This window comes from Rhinolophus sinicus, linkage group LG07, assembly GCF_036562045.2.
Source record: "Rhinolophus sinicus isolate RSC01 linkage group LG07, ASM3656204v1, whole genome shotgun sequence".
NCBI classification, from domain to species: Eukaryota; Metazoa; Chordata; class Mammalia; order Chiroptera; family Rhinolophidae; genus Rhinolophus; species Rhinolophus sinicus.
In genome coordinates this window covers 66,897,711-66,925,147 of record NC_133757.1, presented here as the reverse complement: position 1 = coordinate 66,925,147, position 27,437 = coordinate 66,897,711, and the positions used below count along the sequence as shown (strand labels likewise).

General features: G+C 38.3%; 1 protein-coding gene across 1 annotated transcript; it reads right to left on the bottom strand.

The window, feature by feature from the left end:
- Positions 1-400: 400 nt before the first annotated feature.
- LOC141572847 (KANTR integral membrane protein-like) lies at positions 401-26,478 on the bottom strand. The gene is given in 4 exon segments (XM_074338699.1): positions 401-465; positions 468-572; positions 6,203-6,286; positions 26,439-26,478. Coding segments are annotated over 4 exon segments (294 nt in total).
- Positions 26,479-27,437: the final 959 nt, after the last annotated feature.

Below are 27,437 nucleotides of genomic sequence, written 5' to 3'. Positions count from 1 at the left end.
CCCCAATGCTGCAGAATACACATTCGTCTCAAGCGCACATGGAACATTTTCCAAGATAGACCACATGTTAGGCCACAAAACAATTCTTGATAAATTTAAGAAAATTGAAATCATACCAATTGTCTTCTTTGACCACAGTGCTATGAAATTAGAAATGAACTACAGGAAAAAAACTAGAAGACACACAAATTCATGGAGGCTGAATAACATGTTACTAAATAATGAATGGGTCAACTAGGATATCAAGGAATAAATTAAAAGATATCTCAAGAAAAACGAAAATGAAAGCACCATGACCTGAAATCTATGGGATGCCACGAAAGCAGTCCTAAGAGGGAAATTCATAGCATTGCAGGCCTACCTAACGAAACAAGAAACATCACTAATCAACAGTTAATCTTCACATGTAAGGGATATGGAAAAAGAACAGCAAAATAAGCCCAAAGGGAGTACAAGGAAGGAGATAATAAAGATCAGAGCGGAAATAAATGAAATAGAAACCAGAAAAACAATACAAAAGATCAATGATTCCAAGAGTTGGTTCTTAGAGAAGATAAACAAAATTGACAAACCTTTAGCCAAACTCATTTAAAAAGAGAGAGAGAGAGGACACAAATTAATAAAATCAGAAATGAAAGAGGAGAAGTGACAACAGACAGTGCAGAAATACAAAAAAATTTAAGAAATTACTATGAGCAACTAATAATTACTATATGCCAACAAATGTGACAATCTGGAAGAAATGGACAATTTTGTAGAGGCATACAACCTTCCAAGGCTAACTCAAGAAGAAAAAGAAAACCTGAATAGACTGATTACCACCAGGGAAATTGAATCAGTAATCAACAATCTCCCAACAAACAAAAGCCCTGGACCAGATGGCTTTACAGGTGAATTTTACAAAACGTTCAAAACTGAATTATCACCTATTCTCCTCAAGCTCTTCCAAAAAATCCAGAAGGAGGGAAGACTCCCAAACACTTTTTATGAAGCCACTATCACCCTGATCCCCAAATCAGCCAAAGACACCACAAAAAAAGAAAACTACAGGCCGATATCGCTAATGAACATAGATGCAAAAATCCTCAACAAAATATTAGCGAACAGAATTCAGCAATACATTAAAAAGATCATACACCATGATCAAGTGGGATTCATCCCTGGTATGCAAGGGTGGTTCAACATCTGCAAATCAATTAATGTGATACACCACATTAACAAAATGAAAAATAAAAATCACATGATCATATCAATAGATGCAGGAAAAGCATTTGATAAAATCCAGCAGCCATTTATGATAAAAACCCTTAAGAAAGTGGGAATAGAGGGATCATATCTCAACATAATAAAGGCCATATATGATAAACCCACAGCTAACATCATACTCAATGGGGAAAAGCTAAAACCATTCCCCTTAAGATCAGGAACAAGGCAAGGTTGCCCACTTTCTCCACTTCTATTCAACATAGTGCTGGAAGTTCTAGCCAGAGCAATCAGACAAGAAAAAGAAATAAAAGGCATCCAAATCTGTATGGAGGAAGTAAAATTGTCATTATGTGCTGATGACATGATACTATATAGAGAGGACCCTAAAGACTCCACCAAGAAACTATTAGAGCTGACAGATGAATTTAGTAAAGTAGCAGGATACAAAATTAATATTCGGAAATCAATTGCATTTTTATATACCAACAATAGAACATCAGAAGGAGAAATTAAAAAAAAATCCCATTTACAATTGCTCCAAAGACTATAAAACACCTGGGAATAAATTTAACCAAAGAAGTAAAACATCTGTACTCAGAAAATTATAAGACACTGAAGAAAGAAATGAAAGAAGATACAAATGGATGGAAACACATACCATGTTCATGGATAGGAAGAATTAATATAGTTAAAATGTCCATACTACCTAAGGCAATATACATATTCAACGCAATTCCTATGAAACTACCAACGACGTTTTTCACAGAAATAGAACATATAATCCTAAAATTTATATGGGACCATAAAATTTATATGGGACCGGATAGCCTCAGCAATCTTGAGAAATAAGAACAAAGTGGGAGGTATAACGATACCTGACATCAAATTATACTACAAGGCTACAGTAATCAAAACAGCATGGTACTGGCATAAAAACAGACACATAGATCAATGGAACAGAATAGAGAGTCCAGAAATAAATCCATGCCTATATGGCCATTTAATCTACGACAATGGAAGCAAGAATGTATGGTGGGGTAAAGACAGTCTATTCAATAAATGGTGCTGGGAAACCTGGACAGACACATGCAAAAAAATGAAGCTGGACCACCTCCTTACACCATATACAAAAATAAATTCAAAATGGCTTAAAGACTTAAATGTAAGACCTGAAACCATAAAATTCCTAGAAGAAAATATAGGAAGAAACTTCACAGACATTACCCAGAGTAAGATTTTTACTGATATATCCCCTCGTGTGAGAGAAGTAAGAGAAAAAATAAATGTGTGGGATTACATCAAACTAAAAAGCTTTTTCACAGCAAAGGAAATCATCAATAAAACAAAAAGGGAATGGGAAAATTTTACTGAATGGGAAAAGATATTTGCCAATGATATATCGGATAAGGGGTTAATATCACAAATTTATAAAAATAAAAAAAACTCACTCAACTCCAAAAAAACAAACAATCCAATTAAAAAATGGGTACAGGACATGTAGAGACATTTTTCTAAAAAGGACATACAGATGGCAAACAGACACATGAAGAAATGCTCAAACTCACTAACCATCAGAGAAATGCAAATAAAAACCACAATGAGATACCACCTCACCCCAGTCAAAATGGCTATCATCAATAAATCAACAAACAACAAGTACTGGTGAAGAGGTGGAGAAAAGGGATCCCTCATGCACTGCTGGTGGGATTGCAGATTGGTGCAGCCACTATGGAAAACACTATAGAGGTACCTCAAAAACCTGAAAATGGAACTACCTTATGATCCAGCAATCCCACTCCTAGGTATCTATCCAGAGAAATCCAAAACTCTAATTCAAAAATCTTTATGCATCCTATGTTTATTGCAGCACTATTGACAATAGCCAAGACATGGAAACAACCGAAATGCCCATCGGTAGATGACTGGATTAAGAAACTGCAGTACATTTATACAATGGAGTATTATGCAGCCATAAAGAAGAAAGAAATCTTACCATTTGCAACAACATGGATGGACCTAGAGAACACTATGTTAAGTGAAATAAGTCAGACAGAGAAAGACAAATACCATATGATCTCACTTATATGTGGAATCTAAAGAAAAGTATAAGTGAATGAACTAATCAGAAACAGTTTTGGAGACATAGAGGAAAAATTGAGGGTTGCTAGATGGGCGGGGGAGTGGGGATAAAGGGGAAGGTGAGGGGATTAGAAAACAGTCGGTAACCACAAGATGTCCGTGGGGTTTTGAAATTAATTTGGGGAATGTAATCATTAATGTTGTAAAGATTTTGTAGGGTATCCGATGGACACTGTCCCATTTGAGAGACCACCTCAGGGATGATGTAGATGCCTGATCACTGCATCACTGCACTGTACACCTGAAGCTGAACAATAATGAATGCCTACTATAATTTTATATATATATATATATATATATATATATATATATATATATATATACATATATATGTATCTATATGTATGTATATACTTACGAGAAGTGGAGTACAGCATTAGGAATAGAGACAGTGGAAATGTAATTGCTCTGTGTGATGTCAGAGGGATAGTGTATGGTGGAGGAGGGTTCACACAGTGTGAGGGATATAAATGATAAACGTCTAAGTATTACTTTGTCTTGTGTATCTGAAACTAATAAAAAAAGAAGTTTAGTATCTGTGTTTTCTTCTATGCAGTTTATTGTTTCAGGTCTTATGTTTCAGTCTTTGATGCATTTTGAATTAATTTTGGTACATGGTGACAGCAGTCCAGTTTCATTCTTTTGCACGTGGTTGTCCAATTCTCCCAGCACCATTTATTGGAGGCTGTCTTTCCTCCATTGTATGTTTTTAGCTTCTTTGTCAAAAATTATCTGTCTATATTTATGTGGTTTTAATTCTGAGTTCTCAATTCAATTCTATTGGTCTGTGTGTCTGTTTTTCTGCCAATACCACGCTGTTTTGATTATTGTAGCCGTGTAGTACAAGCCAAAGTCAGGGAGCATGATACCTCCAGCATTGTTCTTTTTTCTTAAGATTGCTTTGGCTATTCGGGGTCTTTTGTGGTTCCAAACAAATCTGATGATTTTTTCTTTTATTTCTTTAAAAATGCCATTGGGATTTTGATGGGGATTGCATTAAATCTGTATATTGCTTTGGGTAATATGGCCATTTTAACTATGTTGATTCTTCCAATCCATGAGCACGGAATGTCTTTCCATTTCTTTGCGTCTTCTTCAGTTTCTTTAAAAAATGTCTTATGGTTTTCAGCATATGGGTCTTTCACATCCTTGGTTAAGTTTATTCCTAGGTATTTTATTCTTTTTCTGCAATTGCAAAAGGAGTTGTTTTCTTAATTTCTTTTTCTGAGATTCATTTTTAGTGTATAGGAATGCAATGGACTTTTGTACGTTGATTTTGTAGCCGACAACTTTAGTGTATTCGTTGATTGTTTCTAATAGTTTTTTGGTGGAGTCTTTAGGGTTTTCTATATATAGCATCATGTCATCTAAAACAGAAAAATTTTAAACAGAAAACAAGAAATTAAATGGAAGATTTAAGCCCTAACAGATCAATAATTATGTAAATGTAAGTAGTAGGAATATAGCAATCAAAAGACAGAAACTGGCAGAGTGGATTTTGAAATATAACCCAATTATGTCATGTTTGCGAAGGTCATTTCAAAGATAATGATATAAGCAGTATGAAAGTTAAAAAATGACAAAGGTTATATCATGCAAGCATTAATCAAAAAAAGTAGGAATGTCTATATTAATATTAACCAAAGTACACTTCAGAGCAAAGAAAATTACCAAAGACAGAGAGAGACGTTATGTAATGACAGAGATAATGCACCAAGAAGAGATAGCAACCCTAGATGTAAACACACCAAACAACAGACTTACAAAATATGTGAAGCAGAATATAATAGAACTGAAAGGAGAAATAGACAAACCCACAGTTATAGTTGGAGACTTCAACCCTCCTCTTTCAACAATTCATAGAACTACTGACGGAATATTAGCATGAATATAGAAGAACTCAACACCGTCAACTAACAAAATCATACCAGCATTTATAGAACACACATATACAACAACAACACAATACATATTTTTTCAAGTTCCTACAGAAAAATATCAAACACATCATATCCTGAACCATAAAACAAGTCTCAATTAATTTAAAAGAATTGAAATCACACAGCATTTTCTTTGACCACGATGAAATGAAACCATAAATCAAGACAACAGGAAAATCTTTAAACATTTGGAAACACAGCATAGTTCTAAATAATCCATGGATCAAGAAAGAAGTCTCAAGGAAAGTAAAAAAAGTACATTGAAGTAAATGAAAATAAAAATGTAACCTATGAAAATTTGTGGGACGCAGTTATAGCAGTGATGAGAGGGAAATATAGAGCATCTAATGCATATAATAGAAAAGAGCTCTAAAATCCCCCATGTGTTAGTCTACTAGGGATGCCATAACAAATACCACAGGCTTCAACAACATAAATTTATTTGCTCACAGTTCTGGATGCTAAAAGTCCAAGATCAAGGTGGAAGCAGGTTTGGTTTCTTCTGGGGCCTCTTCCTTGGCTTCTACATGGCTGCCGTCTCGCTGTGTCTCTCTGTCTGTGTGTGTCTGTGTCCTACTCTCCTCTTCTTATATGCATAGTAGTCATATTGGATTATGACCCATCCATAAAACCTCATTTTGCCTTACTTCTTCAAAGGCCCTATCTCCAAATACAGTCACATTCTGAGGTACTCAGGTTTAGGACTTCAACATATGAATTTGAGGGGAACATGATTCAGCCCATAAAACTCCTCAAGAACCTACAAAAAGGAGAGCGAGATAATTGCAAAGCAAACAGAATGAAAGAAATAATAAAAAAATAGGAACAGAAGTCAATGAAATTGAAAACAAAAACAATAGAGAAAATCAATGAAACAAAGAGTTGGTCCTTTAAGAAGATCAATAAAGCTGACAAACTTCTAATAAGACTGACAAAGGAAAATAGAGAGAATTCACAAATTACCAATATTAGCAATGAAACAGGGGCAATTACTACAGATCCTGCAGACATCAAAAGGATAATAAGGGAATATTCTGAACAACTCTAGACATATAAATTTGACAACTTAGACAAAATGGACAATTCTTTGCAAAACACAAACTGTCATAACTCAGCCAAATAAAACAGATAGTTTGAATAGGCCTATAACTATCAAGTATATTAAATTTTTAACTTTAAAAACTCCCCAAAAGAAATTGCCAGGCCCTTATAGTTTCATTGGAGAATTCTACTAAAAGTTTAAAGAAGAATTAATCTCTTCCAAAAAATAGAAGAGGAAGGAACTATTCCCAATTCATTTTATAAAGCTAGTATTACCCTGATGCCAAAACTAGACAAAGACAGTACAAAAAAAAGAAAGAAAACTATGGACCAATATATTTCATAAATATAGATGTAAAAATTCTTAACAAAATAATAACAAAGAGAATGCCATGATACAGAAAAAGAATTTTATACTAAGACCAAGTGGGGTTTATTCCAGGAATGTAAGGCTGATTCAATATTTGAAATCAATCAGTGTAATCCTCTGTATTAACAGAAGAAAAATCACATGATCATATCAAATGATAAGGAAAATGCATTTGATAAAACGAGGCATAGGATGTGCAAGGCAGTTCTTCTGGCATGGCAGTTTTGGCTCCATTTTAAAGTTGTTTGTTTATTTACTTATTTACTTATTTATTTATTTATTTTGACATTGGGCACTGAAATTTTTAAAATCATACCATTTACAATCATTTAAAAAATTAAATACTTAAGTGTTAATCTAACAAAACTCATTAAGGTGCAAACTATACAATACTGATGAAAAAGATCAAGAAATTCTAAATAAATGGAGAGACATACCATATTCATGAAATAGAAGACTCAATATACTAAAGACATCAATTTCACCTAAATTGGTATATATGTCTAACACAATTCCTGTAAAAATTTCAGCATGGTTTTTGTAGATATATATCTATATATAAGATTATTCTAAAACTCATAGAGAGGTGAAAGAAATACAATAATTAAAATAATTCAAAAAAGAATAACAAAGTGAAGAAATCAATCTACCCAATTTCAAGATGTATTATGTTGCTACAATAATCAACACTGTGTGATATTGGCAAAGGGAGAGGCACGTAGACCTATGGAACAGAACAGAGAACGCATAAATAGACCTACAAAAGATATGCCCAACTAATTTTTGACAAAGGTACAAAAGGAATTCAGTGAAGGAAAGATGACCATTTCAATAAATGGTACTGTAGTAATTGAATACCCATAGTCATAAAACTGAGCCATATATCTTTTTAAAAACCAATTTAAAATGGGTCACAGAGTTAAATGTAAAACTGAAAACTAAAATTTATAAAAAATATAGGAGAAAATCTTAGAGATCTAGGGCAGGGCAAAGAGTTCCTAGACTTGATATCAAAAGCATGAGCCTTAAAAGGAAAATCTAGTAAGTTGAGTTTCATCAAAATTTAAACCTTTTGCTTTGCAAAAGACCCTGCTATGAACATAAAATGCAAATTACAGAGTAGGAGAATATTTGTAAACCACATATCCAACAAAAGGCTGGTCTCTAGAATATATCATTTTGTGCCATTTTGTAGAACATTTTTGTAATTAAAGAACTCTCAAAACTCAGCAAGTAAAAAAAAAATTCAATTAGAAAATGGGCAAAAGACATGAACAGACATTTCACTAAAGATGATACGTAGTTGGTTTAAAAAAGCATTAGAAAATATATTCAACATCTTAAGTTATTAGAGAAATGCAAATTAAAACCACAAAGACATTGAAGGAGATCCTAGATGGCAGAATAGATAAAAGCTATGCTTGCATCCTCCCATGACCACATTAAAATTACAACTAAATTACAGAACCTGGAGAATGATCTGCAGACTAGCTGAACAGAAGTCCTCTAACTAAGGATTTTTAAAAAATAAAAAAAAAAGCCATGTAGAGACTGGTAGGGGTGGTGTGGATGCAGAACAGGCCAGCCCAACACCTGTGAGTGGAGGTTAAGAATCAGGAGCGATATCTTGGCCACTGAGGTCCACTCTGCAGAAGTGAGGAAACCCAGTCCCCTACATCAGGCTCCCAGCCCAGAGTGCCAGTGCCAGGAAGAGGAACCCCCACAACATCTGGCTGTGAAAAACAGTGGGGATTCCGACTGCAGTGGGGATTCCTGGTGAGAAAGAATGCTGCAGGAATTCCAGTCTTCCTTTTAAAGGGTCCATGAACAGACTCACTCACTCACAGGCACTAATGCTGGGCTCTGGTGGAGGGATAGTGACTCAGAAAGCATCAGAGACATACAGGGAGACTGCCTTGTATGGTTCAGGGTGAAAACTAAAGTGACAGTCACCATTTTCCCTGTGTAGCATATTCCTCCTAGGCAGTTGGCAGAAAGGCACCATCTTTCCTGTGTTAAGCCCTCCCCCACACGGCCAAATCTGAATCTACACTGGCCTGATGAGTTCTGTTTGCTCCACCCCAGTAACTCCCTGGGAACCCACCCCACCCAACTCACCTAATGCTGAAGGCACTTTCTCAGTGAGCAGCCAGTCCTGCCTGCGTGGCAATCTTCCTTGGAGAACTCTCAGGGGTCCACAGTACCCAGGCAGTTGGTGTGCTCTGAGATTTTTGCTGAGTAGCTCCAGGCTCAGCACTGGCACCAAACCAGAATTTATATTAACCTAGTGTACACAACTCTTCCCACTCCAGTTACTTCATGAGACCCTGCCTCACCAACTCATATACTGTAAGTGGCTCTATTGAAGCTGAGCTTCATGGAAGCCAGTAGGTGGCAGCAGGCCTCAGGGTAACTTAGGCTTTCTGTGGAGCTACCCCAGGCCCAGTACTGGTGGCTGCTATCCTTAGTTCATAGCATGGCCTCACCAACATGCCTCCAAGTCCAGACAGGCAGTGACCAAGCACAGATCACTTTGTGCCTTCTACATGGTAGTCCCCAGCCAGGGACAGAGAGTAGCTGACTTGGGCCTGCACTGGAGACCCTCTCAAGAGGCACCAGAACCAACATACCTAGAGGTCAGCTTCAGCTCACAGCAGATCATCACCCATTAAACCTACAAGTGGCATACCCAAAGGGCAGTCTCAGCAGGCACCAGAGCCTACTGGGCAATTCCAGCTCCACAAGGTAAGCCCCCCACATAGCAGCCTGTAAGCTGTGGACATGGCTAAACTTCACAGCCAGTCAGCCTGAGGGTCAATCCCACACACTGATGTGCCAATAGCAATCAAGACTCAACTATAACAGGGGCACATACAACCCACACAAAGGATACTCCTGGAGCACCCGGCTCAGGTCACCAGGAATACTGTCCCAGGGTTCCCCAGGGCACCTACTACATAAGGCCATCTGGCCAAGACTGGAAGATGTAGCAGATCTACCTAATACATAGGAACAAACACAGACAGGCAGTCAAAAGGAGGAAACAAAGAAATATGTCCCAAATGAAAGAACAGGAGAACACTCTAGAAAAAGAACTAAACAAAATTAAGGCAAGCAACTTACCAGATTCAAAGTTTAAAATAATGGTTATAAGGATGCTCAAGAAACTTAGTGAGAACTTCGACAAAGATTACTTCAACAAGTATTTAAAAAGCAACAACATAGAAACCAGAGAGAGAGAGAGAGAGAGAGAGAGAGAGAGAGAGAGAGAGAGAAAGAACCAGTCAGAAGTGAAGAATATAATAACTGAAATGAAGAATGCATTAGAAGGAATCACTAGCAGACTAGATGAGGCAGAGGATCAAATCAGCGACTTGGGAGACCAGGTAGCAGAAAACAGTCAATTAGAACAGCAAAAACAAAAAAAGAATTTAAAAAAATGAGGGTAGGTTATGAGACCTCTGGGACAACGTCAAGTGTAACGACATTTGCTTCGTAGGGGTGCCAGAAAGAGACAAGAGAGCACAAGGGATTGAAAACCTATTTGAAGAAATAATGACTAAAAACTTTCCTAACCTGGTGAAGGAAATAGACATACAAGCCCAGGAAGCACAGAGTCCTAAACAAGATGAACTCAAAGACGCCTACACCAAGACACATTAAAATTAAAATGCCAAAGGTTAAAAAAGAGAGAATCCTAAAAGCAGCAAGAGAAAGGCAACTAGTTACTTACAAGGGAGCTCTCAGATGATTTTTCAACAAAAATTTGTAGGCAAGAAGGGATTGGCATGAAATATTCAAAATGATGAAAAACAAGGACCTACAACCAAACGGAAGAAGAGATCAAGAGCTTCCCAGACAAGAAAAAGCTAAAGGAGTTTATCACCACCAAACTAGTATTACAATAAATGTTAAAGGGGCTTCTTTAAGAACTGGAAAAAATATAAGGACATAAATATGAATAATAAAATGGCAATAACTATGTATCAATAATTACTCTCAATGCAAATGGATTAAATGCTCCAATCAAATGACATAGAGTAGCTGAATGGATAAGAAAACAATGCCTATATGTGTACTGTCTAAAAGAGACACACCTCAGCTCGAAAGACACACACAGAGACTGAAAGTAAAGGGATGGAAAAAGATATTTCATGAGAATGGAAACCAAAAAAAAAAAAAAGCTGGCATACCAATACTTATATCAGACGAAATAGACTTTAAAACAAGGCTATCATAAGAGACAAAGAGGGACATTATGTAATGATAACGGGATCAATCCAATAAGAGGATATAACCTTTGTAAACATTGATGCACCCAACATAGGAGCACCTAAATATATAAAGCAAATATTGACTGACATAAAGGGAGAAATCAACAGTAATACAATCATAGTAGGAAACTTTAACACCCCATCGAAAAATCTACCTAACAGAAAATCAACAATGAAACAGCAACCTTAAATGACACAGTAGACCACACAGATTTAATTGGTATTTTTAGAGCATTTCACCCCAAAGAAGCAGAATATGCATTTTTTCAAGTATGCATGAAACATCTTCCAAGAGAGTTCATATTAGTCCACAAAACAAGTCTCCATTAATTGAAGAAGATTAACATCATATCAAGCATCTTCTCTGATCATAGTGGTATGAAACTAGAAATCAATTACACAGACTTCCGGAAAAATGGCGGCGTGAGGTGAGCCTCTGTAAAGCTCCCCTGGAATTTACAAAGAATCGAACAACAAAAACTCCACAAAGGACTCCCTGCACAGCAGACAGGCAAGACGAAGAGGCCCACTACCGACTGAAATCACCTACAGGTGGGAGATCCGCGCGAGTGGAGGGAGGAGGAAAGGGAGAAGTGCGCAGAGACAGAGCCCCGCGGGCGCAGGACGCAGATCTAGCTCAGAGCTCCGAGCTCGCTGCTTCCCGGAACCACCGCAGCTGCGGGAGATCGGACTGCTAGGGCTCCGCCAGGGCTCCACAGGGCTGAGGGGACAGCATATAACACGGCTGAACGCAACGCTCACGGCAGAGACCTCGGAGAAAAGACTGAGGGAAAAAGGCTGTAAACGGTGGTTTAAGCCCGCACTGCCGAGCAGAGAATGGAGCCTTAGGCACTGAGACTAGCCTCCCCCTCCCTCCCCTCCCAGAGCTTGCCCCGCCCCAACCTGCCCGGTGCTAGAAGCGAAACAGTAGCAGTGTCAGATCAAAACAACAGAAAATTTGCTGTTTTGAAAACTGTGGACCGCAAACACAAATTCACAGCCCAACTAGTTCCGGCAAAGGGGAGAGAGCTGTAGAAGCAGGACCGGCTGTGGTGGTGGTTGCTGCCATTGCTCTGGGCCACCTCTCACAGCTCACCCTGCCCCTGACCCCACCTATCTGGGCGGATCCCTGCAGGAGTAAACACAACTGCTAAAACATACGGGCTCTGAATCAGGAACTGGAAGAGCTTTGGAATATCAAAAGCTCTCCGCATACCCACCGGGACACTGCGCCCTGTGACCTAGACGAACTATTAACAGAGGAGAAGCCCATCTCCCAGGGAATCCCCCCATTGTGTGAGAAGTTGGAATAGTGCAGAGAAAACATAGCACTACCGTGTGGGAGAAGAAAAATAAGTTGCAGTTGGAGAAATAATAAAACATTCTACCAACAAGTACTGGCAAACAAAAGAAACACCGCTTTCTATCAACCTGTTGCAGAAGTCACTCCTGTAGATGTCTAGGAAGAGAAATAGTAAACCAGTAATCGCCATGAATAACCAAGGCAACAAGACAGCTCAGAAAGAAAGTGAAAAATCTCCAGAGAAGGCACTTAAAGATACAGAAATATGTGACTTAAATGACAGAGAATTTAAGATTGCAGTTCTGAAAAACTCAACGAGATACAAGAAAACACAGATAGGCAGTTAAATGAACTCAGAAACTCAATCAAAGAACAGCATGAGCATTTTACGAAAGAGATTGAAATCTTAAAAAAGAACCAAATAGAATTTCTGGAGATTAAGAACTCAATAGAAGAAATTAAGAATGAAATAACCAGCTTAGGTAGTAGAGTTGACCAGATGGAGGAAAGAATCAGTGACATCGAAGATAGAAACCTGGAAATGACACAAATAGAAGAAGAAAGAGACTTGAGACTTAAAAGAAATGAAAGAACTCTACAAGAACTTTCTGACTCCATCAGAAAGAGCAATATAAGAATAATGGGCATACCAGAAGGAGAAGAAAGAGAGAAGGGAACAGAGAATATATTCAAACAAATTGTCGATGAGAACTTCCCAAATTTGTGGACAGAACTGGACCCTCGAATCCAAGAAGCAAATAGAACACCTAGTTACCTCAATCCCAACAGGCCTTCTCCAAGGCACATTGTATTGAAGCTGTCTAAAATCAACGACAAAGAAAGAATCCTCAAGGCAGCCAGGGAAAAGAAGACGGTAACTTACAAAGGAAAGCCCATTAGATTATCATCAGATTTTTCAGCAGAAACTCTACAAGCCAGGAGGAGTGGAACCAAATATTCAAACTATTGAAAGAGAGAAACCATGAGCCAAGAATAATATATCCAGCAAAGATATCCTTTAGATATGAAGGAGGAATAAAGACCTTTCCAGACATACAGAAGCTGAGGGAATTTTCTAATACACGACCTGCACTACAAGAAATACTAAAGGAGGCTATTCGACCACCATCAACAGGGACAATTTGTGGCAACCAAAACTCAAAAAGGGGCAGAGTAAAGGCCTGAACCGCAATATGGGAATGGAGAAAGTAAGCGTGCTGAAGAAAATGGAATACTCTAAATATCAAACTTTCTTTTACATAAACTTAAGGGTAACCACTCAAAATAAATCCAGAATTGAAATATATACTGAAATAAAAGAAGAAACAGAGGGAAACATCATAGAATACCACCACACAGAAATAATAGACAACAACAAAAGGCAAAGAAACAATGGAGACACAGCCTTACCAGAAAACTAAAGATAGAATGACAGGAAATCCTCACATATCAATAATCACCCTAAATGTAAATGGACTGAACTCACCAATAAAAAGGCACAGAGTAGCAGATTGGATCAAAAAACTAAACCCAACCATATGCTGTCTCCAAGAGACACATCTCAGCTACAAGGACAAGCATAGACTCAAAGTGAAAGGGTGGAAATTGACACTCCAAGCAAATGGTACCCAGAGAAAATCAGGTGTAGCCATAATGATATCAGATGAAACAGACTTCAAGGTGAAAAAGATAACAAGAGACAAAGATGGACATTTCATAATGGTGAAGGGGACTGTACAACAAGAAGACATAACAGTCATCAATATTTATGCCCCCAATCAGGGAGCACCAAATACACCAAGCAACTACTAACAGAACTAAAGGGAGAAATTGACCAAAACACAATTATACTAGGGGACTTAAATACATCATTGACAGCTATGGATAGATCATCCAAACAGAAAATAAATAACGAAATAGTAGCCCTAAATGACACATTAGATGAAATGGACATAATTGACATTTATAGAGCACTTCATCCTAAAACATCAGACTATACATTCTTTTCTAGTGTACATGGAACATTCTCAAGGATAGACCATATATTGGGACATAAAATCAGTCTCAACAAATTTAAGAAGATTGAAATCATACCATGCATATTCTCTGATCACAAGGCTTTGAAATTGGATATCAACTGTAAAAAGAAAGGGGGAAAACACAAATACATGGAGATTAAACAACATACTTTTAAAGAAGGACTGGGTCAAAGAAGAAATTAGAGGAGAGATCAAAAGATACATAGAAACAAATGACAATGAAAATACATCCTACCAAAATTTTTGGGATGCAGCGAAAGCAGTTTTAAGAGGGAAATTTATCTCATTACAGGCCTATCTCAAGAAACAAGAAAACTCCCAAATAAATAACCTCATGTTACACCTTAAAGAACTAGAAAAAGAAGAACAAGTAAAACCCAAGGTCAGCAGAAGAAAGGAAATAACAAAAATTAGAGCAGAACTAAATGAAATAGAGAACAAAAAGACAATAGAAAAATTAATGTGACAAAGAGCTGGTTCTTTGAAAAGATTAACAAAATTGACAAACCCTTGGCTAGACTTACTAAGATAAAAGAGAGAAGACACTGATTAACAAAATCAGAAACGTAAAAGGGGAAGTTATCACGGACACCACAGAAATACAAAGGATCATCCAAGAATACTATGAAGGACTATATGCCACCAAATTCAACAACCTAGAAGAAATGGACAAGTTCTTAGAAACATATAGCCTTCCAAGGCTGAACCATGAAGAACTGGAAAATCTAAACAGACCGATCACCAGTAACGAAATTGAATCAGTCATCCAAAACCTTCCCAAAAGCAAAAGTCCGGGACCAGATGGCTTCACTAGTGAATTCTACCAAACCTTCAAAGAGGATCTAATACCAATCCTGTTCAAACTCTTCCAAAAAATTGAAGAAGAGACAGTACTCCCTAACTCATTTTATGAGGCCAACATTACCCTGATACCAAAACCTGGTAAGGACAGCACAAAAAAAGAAAACTACAGACCAATATCTCTAATGAATACCGATGCAAAAATCCTAAATAAAATTCTAGCAAATCGAATACAACAATGCATTAAAAAGATTATCCATCAGGAGCAAGTGGGGTTCATCCCCGGGGCACAAGGATGGTTCAACATACGCAAATCCATCAATGTGATACATCACATAAACAAAATAAAGGACAAAAATCATATGATTATATCAATTGATGCAGAAAAAGCATTTGACAAGATACAACATCCATTTATGATTAAAACACTTAATAAAATGGGTATAGAAGGAAAATACCTTAACATAATAAAGGCCATATATGACAAGCCCTCTGCTAATCTCATAATTAATGGAGAAAACCTGAAGCCCTTTGCTCTACGTTCAGGAACACGACAGGGCTGTCCTCTATCACCTCTGCTTTTCAACATAGTGTTAAAGTCCTTGCCAGAGCAATCAGGCAAGAGAAAGAAATAAAAGGCATCCAAATTGGGAATGAAGAAGTTAAATTATCACTCTTTGCAGATGACATGATGCTATATATAGAAAACCCTAAAGACTCCACCAAAAAGCTATTAGAAACAATCAACTAATACAGTAAAGTTGCCGGCTACAAAATCAACGCACAAAAGTCCATTGCCTTCCTATATACTAACAATGAAATCTCAGAAAAAGAAATACAAAAAACAATTCCTTTTGCAATTGCAGCAAAAAGAATAAAATACCTAGGAATAAACTTAACCAAGGATGTGAAAGACCTATATGCTGAAAACTATAAGACATTTTTGAAAGAAATTGAAGAAGACACAAAGAAATGGAAAGACATTCCGTGCTCATGGATTGGAAGAATCAACATAGTTAAAATGGCCATATTACCCAAAGCAATATACAGATTCAATGCAATCCCCATCAAAATCCCAATGGCATATTTTAAAGAAATAGAACAAAAATCATCAGATTTGTTTGGAACCACAAAAGACCCCGAATAGCCAAAGCAATCTTAAGGAAAAAGAACAATAATGGAGGTATCACACTTCCTGACTTTGGCTTGTACTACAGGGCTACAATAATCAAAACAGCATGGTATTGGCAGAAAAACAGACACATAGACCAATGGAATAGAATTGAGAACCCAGAAATAAAACCACATAAATATGGACAGATAATTTTTGACAAAGAAGCTAAAAACATACAATGGAGCAAAGACAGCCTCTTCAATAAATGGTGCTGGGAGAATTGGATAGCCACGTGCAAAAGAATGAAACTGGACTGCTATTTGTCACCATGTACCAAAGTTAATTCAAAATGGATCAAAGACTTAAGCATAAGACCTGACACAATAAACTGCATAGAAGAAAACATAGGTACTAAACTTATGGACCTTGGGTTCAAAGAGCATTTTATGAACTTGACTCCAAAGGCAATGGAAGTAAAAGCTAAAATAAACGAATGGGACTATATGAAACTTAAAAGCTTCTGCACAGCAAAAGAAACCATTGACAAAATAAAGAGGCCACCAACTGAATGGGAGAAGATTTTTGCAAACAGTGCCTCCGATAAGGGCTAGTATCCAGAATATACAAGGAACTCATGCAACTCAACAACAAAAAACAAACAACCCAATTGAAAAATGGGCAGAGGACTTGAAGAGACATTTCTCCAAAGAGGACATACAAATGGCAAATAGACATATGAAAAAATGCTCAACATCACTAATCATCAGAGAAATGCAAATCAAAACCACAATGAGATATCACCTCACCCCAGTCAGAATGGCTATCATCAACAAGACAAATAGTAACAAATGTTGGAGAGGCTGTGGAGAAAAGGAACCCTCATACACTGTTGGTGGGAATGCAGACTGGTGCAGCCGTTATGGAAGGCAGTGTGGAGGTTCCTCAAAGAATTACGAATAGAATTGCCATATGACCCAGCAATCCCTCTCCTGGGTATCTACCCAAAAATCTGAAAACATTTAGAGATAAAGACACGTGTGCTCCAATGTTCATTGCAGCTTTGTTTATGGTGGCCAAGACATGGAAACAACCAAAATGTCCTTCGATAGATGAATGGATAAAGAAGTTGTGGTATATATACACAATGGAATACTATTCGCAGTAAGAAAAGATGATATAGGAACATTTGTGACAACATGGATGGATCTTGAGAGAGTAATGCTGAGCGAAACAAGTCAGACAGAAAAAGCAGAGAACCATGTGATTTCACTGATATGTGGTATATAAACCAAAAACAACAAAAGAACAAGACAAACAAATGAGAAACAGAAACTCATAGACACAGACAATAGTTTAGTGGTTGCCAGAGGGTAAGGGGGGTGGGGGGTGGGGGGTGGGAGATGAGGGTAAGGGGGTCGAATATATGGTGATGGAAGGAGAACTGATCTGGGTGATGAACACACAATGGGATTTATAGATGATGTAATACAGAATTGTACACCTGAAATCTATGTAATTTTACTAACAATTGTCACCCAATAAATTTAATGAAATAAATTTTAAAAAATTAAAAAAAAAAAGAAATCAATTACAAGAAAAAAAACTGAAAAACACTCAAACACATGGAAGCTAAATAATATGCTACTGAATAATGAATGACTCAACAATGAGATCAAGGAGGAAATCAAAACATACCTTGAGACAAATGAAAATGAAAACACAATGAAGCAAAATCTATGGGACAGAGCAAAAGCAGTCCTAAGAGGGAAATTCATAGCAATACAGGCCTACCTCAAGAAAGAAGAAAAATGTCAAATAAACAATTTAACCTTATACTTAAAGAAACTAGAAAAAGGACAGCAAACAAAACCCAAAGTGAGTAGAAGGAAGGAAATAATAAAAATCTAAATGGAAATAAATAAAATAGAGTCTTAAAGGAAAAAAAAAAAACAATACAAAATATCAGTGAAACCAAGAGCTGGTTCTTTAAAAAGATAAACAAAGTTGATAAACCTTTAACCAGACTCATCAAGAAAAAAAGAGAGCGGACCCAATAAAAATCAGAAATAAAAGGAGTGAAGTGACAACTGACACCACAGAAATAAGAAGCATTATAAGAAAATATCATGAATATTTATATGCCAACAAATTGGACACTGAAAGAAATGAATAAATTCCTAGAAACATGCAGTCTTCCAAGACTGAATCAAGAAGAAATAGAAAATATGAACCAACTAATTACTACTAACTAAATCGAATCAGTAATAATAATAAAAAAAAACTCTCCCAAAGCAAAAGCCCTGGACTCATGGCTTCACAGGTGAATTTTACCATTCAAAGAATTAACACCTATCCTTCTCAAACTATTCCAAAAAGTTCAAGACATGGGAAAGCTCCCAAGCTGATTTTATGAGGCCACCATTACCCTCACTTCAAAACCAGAGAAAAACATTACAAAAAAAGAAAATTATAGGCTCATATCCCTGATGAAAATAGATACAAAAATCCTCAACAACATATTAACAAACTGAATTCAGTAATACATTAAAAATATCATATAGAATGATCAAGTGGGATTTATTCCTGGAATGCAAGTTTAGTTCAATATCTGCAAATCAATTAGTAACATGATACACAACATAAACAAAACAAAAAATAAAATGCAGAAAAAGCATTTGACAAAATCCAGCATTCATTTCTGATAAACACTCTTAGCAAAGTGGGAATAGAGGCCATATATAATATAATATAATATAATATAATATAATATAATATAATATAAGCCATAAATGACAAAACCACAGCTAATGTTGTACTCAACAGTAAAAGTTAAAAGCATTCTTCTTAAGTTCAGAAATGAGACAAGATGTTCACTTTTTCCAGTTTTATTTAACATATTACTGGAAGTATTAGCCACAGCAGAGAAGAATAAATAAATAAGTACATCCAAATTGGAAAGGAAGAAGTAAAACTGTCATTATTTGCAGATGTCATGACACCATATACATAGAGAAACACAAAGATTTCACCAAAAAGCGATTAGAATTGATAAATGAATTCAGTAAAGTAGCAGGATACAAAATTAATATTTAGAAATCAGTTGCATTTGTATATACCAATAATGAAGTGTCAGAAGGAGAAATTAAGAAAACAATCCCATTTAGAATTGCATCAAAAAAAATTAAAATACCTAAGAATAAATTTAAGCAAGGAGGAAAAAGACCTGTACTTGGAAAACTATAAGACAGAAAGCAATTGAAAATGATACAAATAAATGGAAACATATACTGTGCTCATGAAGAGGAAGAACTAACACGATTAAAGTGACCATACTACCCAAAGCGATCTATAGATTCAGTGAAATCCGTATCAAAATATCAATGGCATTTTTCACAGAACTACAACAAATCATCTTAAAATTTTATATGGAACCAAAAAAGACCCCTAATAGCCACAGCAATCTTCAGTAAGAAGAACAAAATTGGAGGTATCATGCTACCTGATATCAAACTATACTACAAGGCTATAGTAATCAAAACAGCATGGTATTGGCATAAAAACAGACACATAGATCAATGGAAGAGAATAGAGAGCCCAGAAATAATCCCATGCCTATGTGGTCATTTAATCTATGACTAAGACAAGAATATACAGTGGGGTAAAGATAGTCTATTCAATAAACGGTGCTGGGAAAACTGGACAGATACATGCAAAAAAATGAAACTGGACCACCTTCTGACACCATACACAAGAATAAACTCAAAATAGATTAAAGACTTAAATGTAAGCCCCCAAACTATAAAACTCCTAGGAGAAAACATAGGCAGTAAACTCTCAGACATTGTTCTTAGTAATATTTTTTCTGATCTATCTCCTTGGGCAAGGGAAATAAAAGAAAAAATAAACAAATGAGATTACATCAAATGAAAAAGTTTTGCACAGCAAAAAAAACCATCCACAAAACAAAAAGACAGCCTACTGAGTGGGAGATGATATTTACCAATGATTCATCTGATAAGAGGTTGATATACAAAAGTTGTAAAGAACTCATACAACTCAACACCAAAAAAAAAAAAAAAAAAAAAAAAAATCCAATTAATGAGTGGGCAGAGGACCTGAATAGACATTTCTCCAAAGAGGACATACAGATGGCCGATAGACATATGAAAAGATGCTCAACGTCACTAACCAGAGAAATGTAATTTAAAACCACAATGAGATACCACCTCACTCCTGTCAGAACGGCCATCATCAATAAATCAACAGACAGCAAGTGTTGGCGAGGATGTGGGGAAAAAGGAACCTCTGTGCACTGTTGGTGGGATTGCAAATTGGTACAGTCACTATGAAAAACAGTATGGAGGTCCCTCAAAAAATTAAAAATAGAACTTTCTTATGACCCAGCAATTCCATTTCTGGGTATTTATTCAAAGAAATCCAAAATGCTAATTCGAAAAGATATATGAACCCCTATGATTATTGCAGTGCTATTTACAATAATCAAGATATGGAAGCAACCCAAATGATCACCAACAGGCAATTTGATAAAGATGTGGTACATTGAAACAATGGAGTATTACTCTGCCATAAAAAGAATGAAATCTTACCATTTGTGACATGTATGGACCTAGAGGGTATTATGCTAAGTGAAATAAGTCAGACTGAAAAGACAAATACCATATGATCTCACTTATATGCGAATTGTAAAGAACAAAATAAATGAACACAGAGAAAAGAAACATTCATTGATACGGGGAAGAACCTGATGGTTTCCAGATAGGAGGGGTACTGGGGAGCTGGGTGAACAAGGTGAAGGATTTCAGAAGTACAAATTAGTAGTTACAAAATAGTCACAGGGATGTAAAGTGCAGCATGAGGAATATAGTCAATAATGTTGCAACAACTACGTATAGTGCCAGTTGGGTACTCGGCTTATTGGGGGGATCACTGCATAAATTATGTAAATGTCTAACCACTTTTCTGTACATCTGAAACTAATACAAAATAAAATTGAATGTCAATTGTAAATAATAATAATAATAATAAAACCACAATGGCATATCATTATCAGAAAGTCTAAAATAAAAAATGTGACAACATGAAATGCTTCTAAGGATGTGGAGAAATTGAATTACTCATATATGACTTTTATAGTTGGTGGGGATGTAAAATGGTACAGCCACTCTGCAGAATAGTTTGACAGTTTCTTAAAAACAAAAACAAAAACTAAGCATGCAATAAATACCATACAACTCAACAACTGCACTCCTGGGTTTTATCCCGGAAAAACGAAGACTTGTGTTAACACAAAAGCCTGTACACAAAAATTTATAGCACCTTTATTTATAATAGCCAAAATCTCAAATGAACCCAAATGTCTTTTAATGGGTGAATGGTTAAGCCATCATCCGGACATTGATACAGAGATAAAAACAACAAAATATTGATACAGGCAACAACCTGAATGAATGTCCAGAGAATTATGCTGAGTGATAAAAACCAATCCCAAAAGGTTACACACTATATGATTTCATTTATATAACATTCTGGAAGTGACAAAATTATAGACATGGAGAACACATGGGTGGTTGCCAGGGGTTAAGGAGGGATATGGGTGGGAGGGAAGTGGGTATGTCTGTGAAGGACGACACGAGGGCTCCTTGCGATGGGCTGGATGTGCCCTGACTGCCTCAATGTCAGTTTCCTAGTGGTGATGCTGCACTAGAGTTGTGAAGCTGTCAGCACTGGGGAAACTGGGTGAAGGGTGTATGGGTCACTCTGTTATTTCTTACAACTGTGTGGGAGTCTACAATGATCTCAAAATAAAAACTTTTAATTAAAAGAATTATTAAATTAGAAGCAGACTTGAGCCCTAGCTATACTGTTTAATTGCTCAAGGTTATATGTATTTTATACTCTTACAGGTGTGCCAAAAAAGATGATATATTTGATTAGTTATACATGTAAACCATCTGCACAGACTGAAGACACTACAAACATCAAAAGACAAATGACAAAACAGGAGAAGTAGTCACCAGGTACAAAATAGAAATGAACTTTAATACAGATTTAGAAAGCCTTCTATTTAGTGAAACAAAAGCAATCTAATAGAAAAAATGAGCGAAGATTATAGACGTAATTCACAAATAACTAGAAAAGGCTAATATGTGAACATATGCTCAGCATTGCCAGTGATGAGGTGAACGCAAATTCATGTATCTGGGAGGTACTATTTTGTACCTAACACATTGGCAAAATAATTTTTCCTCAAAATTTTATTTGGAAACAACTCCAAACTCAGTGCAAAGAACTCCTTTTTACCACTGAAACAGATTCACCAACTGTTCATATCTAACCACATTTCTTTTCTTTTCTCTACCTCACTCTCTCTCTGTCTCATATACATGCGTACATGTATCTATATGTATGGATGTATATGTAATTTCTTTTCTGAATCATTTGGCAATAAGGTTCATACATCCATGTCTCCTTATCGCTAAATATTTAAACCTTTATCTTCTACAAACAAGGGCACTTTCCTACTTGACCATGATGCTTTTATCAAATGCAGGAAAGTTAACACTGATACAATTGTTCTCTATTAGTCACACATTAATATATTATCTGAGGTCACTTTAATTTCATCAGCTGTCCTGATAGTGTCCTTAAAAGCAATTTTTTCCAGTCCAGGATCAGGTACTGCATCTGATTGTCACCACCCAGGAGTCTCCTGGAACTTGGAACAGCCTCCACTTTCCTGGCTTGCACGACTATGACATCTGTGAAGGGAACTGTCTGGTTATGTTGTGAATTGGTCTCAGTTGGGCTCTGCATGATGTTTCCCCAGGATCAGGTTCAGATCAGGCATTTCAGCAGGACGTCACAGGAGTGCTGCCATGCCCCCGCCAGCCTGTCATATCATCATGGATGCAGAAGTTTGTTCCATCACTGACTTTAACTTTGATTATTTTGTTAAACTTTCTCAATGTAAAGTTGCTATTTTTCCTGTTATAATAAGCCAGGACTTTTGTGGGAAGACACTTTGAGACTATGATCCCACTATACCTGTTCAGACTTTTCACCACAAATTTAGCATCTGCTGATGATTCTTGTCTGGATCCATTATTATAATTGTTGCCAAAAAATGATTTTTTAAAAATTTCATCTACATTTATTAGCTAACATTCTACTACAAAGACAAGCTTTTCCTTTATTATTTTTATTTATTTAGTATCATTATAAGCCCATAAAGTTTTCATTTCAACGGTTATAATTCATTACTATAATTATTTATTTTGATGCTCAAAATGTTCCAGTTTGGTTAATGGGAGCCCCTTCAAGCTGGCTCCTGCATCCCTTTGATGTGTCCATATCTTTCTTTGAGTACTTCCTCACTTTCTGTCACAGCAAACTCTTCTAAGCTTATTTTCTTTTGTTTCCTGCCCCTGCCCTGGAGCAAGTCATTTCTCCAAGAAGCACTGGTTTCTGGTTCCTTTTAGTTGAGACAATATTTAGAAACCAAGATTTAGGCACTAGATGCTGTTACTGAGATGTCTGCAAATTTTTCAGTATTGAAAGTGTGCAGGATTAAGGAAGGCATGGGGAAAGGGCACGCTTTTTCTCAGTAAGGGACAGAGTAGAAGGTGCAGCAGCTGATGAATGACATTTAGCCACACCTGTCAAGCACTGATACGTGCACATGTGGACACAGCCAGGCCACCTGGAGGAGTCTCTTCAACCCAAACTGCCACACAAGTACACAAAAGCAACACATTGGAGACAACCATAGTGTCCATTGGCACAAGTGAGCTAAAGAAATCATAGTACTTTCTTTCTAAGGAACACTAAGCATATACTGAAAACAATGAGCCAGAATTTTTCAAGTCTATGAATTATTATTGGGAGGAAGCAATTTACGGAATGCCATAGGCTGACTTTTATTTCAAATAAGATGTGTCCATCTCACATCGGTGAGTGTGTTTGTGTAGGAGCGCTCCAATCTCCTAGGCAATGTTACTCCTCTAAGTTGTGGGGGGAGGGGAGTGGCGTTTGAAAATATGGGAGCAGAAAATTATCGTTTTACTTCACATATTTCTGAACTATTTGTAGACTTTATAGCAGTTGTATTTCTTCTGTAATTAAAGAAAAGCATTAAGGGCTAACAGGTGAAAGGGAGACAGCCAGCTCCCTAGCCTACAAGACATGCCAGTATTGTTGAACACCAGAGTAGCTTTAAAAAGAAGGAAAAGGATGTTCATGAGAAGCAGGGTTTTAATCAACTTTGGAAACAGGAAGAAGTGAGGGAGGAGAAAATCTTGGCAGTGTTCACTCATCGTGCCCTGGAGCAGACGAGGGCCGTGGCCCAAGGTCGTGGCTCTCTGTGAAGTGGCCGCACAGCCTGTCCTAGCCTGAGGCGACTCCCCGGCCCTGATCCTGGCTCACCATCATCCTCTGGGAGGTAACTGGCTTCCTAGGAGTGGTGCGTGGGGAAGAAAATGTGGCCATGAGACTCGGGATGGGAGGCCTCAGACCTGGGCTGTGCTGCTCTGTCCACGTCCTGAGCTTATAGACAGATGGAGACTACTGCATGACATCATGAGGATAAATCCTGCAGCCAAACTTGACGAATTCACATCCTGGCTGACTGCATACCAACTTGAGCGAGTTCCCTCCACCTCTCTGTGTCTTACTTTTCGACCTGTAAAATGTCCCCCATGGGGTTGCTGGACGATCAAATGAGTAAATATGTCAAGTGCTGAGGATAGGAGCGGACGTGTAATGAGCACTCAAGAAACGTTATTTGTGTTATTATCAATCCTACAGGTTACCGTGGCTCACCCTTGTCTTTCTTCAGAAGGGAAGGTCCCTCAGCTTTCACTGTTACATGTGATCCTGGCAGACAGTTCAGCATGGTGGTGTTCACTAGCTAGGAAGGCTTTCAACTGCAGGAATTCCAAACACAGCAGCTTAAAGAAATTAGGTTTTGTTTTGTCTCCGTTTACAAGAAGCCTGCAAGTAGACAGGCTCAGGAGCTCATCCATGTCAGGGCCTTGTCTCAGCAAATGCTTAGCCTCTCTTTCATGCCTCAGTGTTACAGCATGGCCTCCCCAGCTCCTGGCATTACGTCCACCTTCCAGGTAGGAAGAAGAAGGGAAATAGAGAGAAAACTGGAAATACCTGCCATATTTGGCTCTTTGAGAAAAAAAGCCTTCCCAGAATCCCTCAGCTGACTGCCAATCATGTCTCATTTACCAGAACTGTGTAATTTGACCACATTTAGTTCAAGCCAGGCTGGGAATATACTGTAGTTAGCTTTTCAGCCTCAATAGTGCAGGTCACAAGGGAAAGGAGGTTGAGAATGACCTTGTGAAGGATGCTGCTATTCTCTTTATCTCACTAAAGAAAAATCTGTGTGACCATGTTTTAGTGAATTGGGGGTGGGTGGTGGAATTCACCAACTATTTTCTCAGCAGTGGGACCATTGTAGTGTTTCTATCCCTCTCCTGCTCTTGGGGTCCATCCACATAGATGTCCACCCGTTGTGAAACAGGAGGGGATCCTCCAGCTGTGGAGGCCAGCTGGGAGCTCACATGCTCCTGGGGACTCAGCAAGGCTGAGAGCTATGCAGACCAGCCTTCCAAAGCCACCAAATCCAACTTCCCAACTCAGCCACCTCTGACAGGACAGCCCTTGCTTCCAGCTCCAGGCCTATGGAGGGAGCTACAAGTAGTCAGGTTTCTGGACCCAGCCCTGGGCAGCGAGGTCTCCTCTGCTCATTTCCTCCTGAACTGTTCATTTGTTTGCCATCTTCTGGGTCCTTGGAAGCACGCGCCAGGCTGGCCAGGGACTGGGTGGCTCCCATGTGTGACACCCACAGCCTCCCTCATGTCCGCGGGGCAGGCCAGGCTGATGGTATCCAGTTCCTGAGACCCCGCAGTGAACTCAGACCCCACACGCGCTCTCCTGATAATAGTTTCAACTTTTTCATGTCTTTTAACAAATACCGACTTCTGGCTGAAACCCAAACTCCTGGCTGAATACCAACTCCTGGCTGGAAACTGTTTGCTGCTTCCCAGAAACGAGACTGCTCTGCAATGGACAGTGGAGGAGGAGAGCCAGGCTAGGGGCCGAGGCCTCGCTGGTGCCCCAGGCAACCGCGTGTCTTCTCACCAGCCAGGGAAGGGGCAGATCAGCTCCCTGGGCTGCTCTACTCTGTCCAGCCGCTGGTGGGTTGCTCTGCTCGCCCGTCATGGCGCCTGGGCAGTGCACCAGAGCCAGGGCTGGCTCTGTGGCCAGTCATGGGCCACCTTTGGAAGGAGGGCCATGGCCACAGTCCCAGCCCTTGGAGGAAAGGCGGTTCATTATTTCTGAGTTTGTGGGAAGTGCACTTTGAACACATTTGCATCAATGAAGGAAATAATGTCTCTCCCAAGAGGCCAGAAAAGAAGGAAAATTCAATTTGCTGAGATATCCAGCCCTCAGGTCCTGTTCTCACTACCTGCATTCTCGGCCATTAAAAGGCACCAAATCCTCCTGGGTCCAGATGAAGAGCAAAGGAAACAGATGCTGCATCAAACAAGGGGTTTTTCCTCGATTCAGTAGCAAGTTTACACATTCATAGTGATTCTGGCCCCACACGGAACAATGCTTTGACTATTCAGGCATCTCCTATCCTGTGACTGCCACTGTGGTCCCTCTCTGGATGCAAAGACTCATCTGTGCAAAACTATGGCCGCCATGGGTCTCCCTCCTGCCCCCTCACAGCCTGTGAGGCTGGGCTCTCGTTCACTCCATTTTCCAGATAAAGAAACAGAGGCTTGGGAAGGCCATGCCTTGCCTGAAGCCAGCAGGAGCCTGGACCTGAGGCTAGTCTGACAGCCACCCAGCCACACACTCAGCGGTGACAAACAGCTGCACCCCAGTCTCTGTCCTGCCCCCAGTACCTCAGAGGATCAGTCAAGGGTTTCCTGGGTTGGCCTCTCCCCTCTGTGAAGCTTATCAGCCCTTTGTTTTCCAGCTTCTCACAAACCACATGAAACAAGGCTATAGATGGAACATGAGATTAAAAGCTGAACCTCATCCAGGTCAGGAAATTCCGAGTGCAGTCTCCCAGCTCGGCTCCAGGTCCCTCTCACGGTTACCCCCCGGGTCACTTACTGGCCAGCGTGGCAGGATGTCAGAAGCTCAGCATGTCTGCAGGGGCTCCTGCA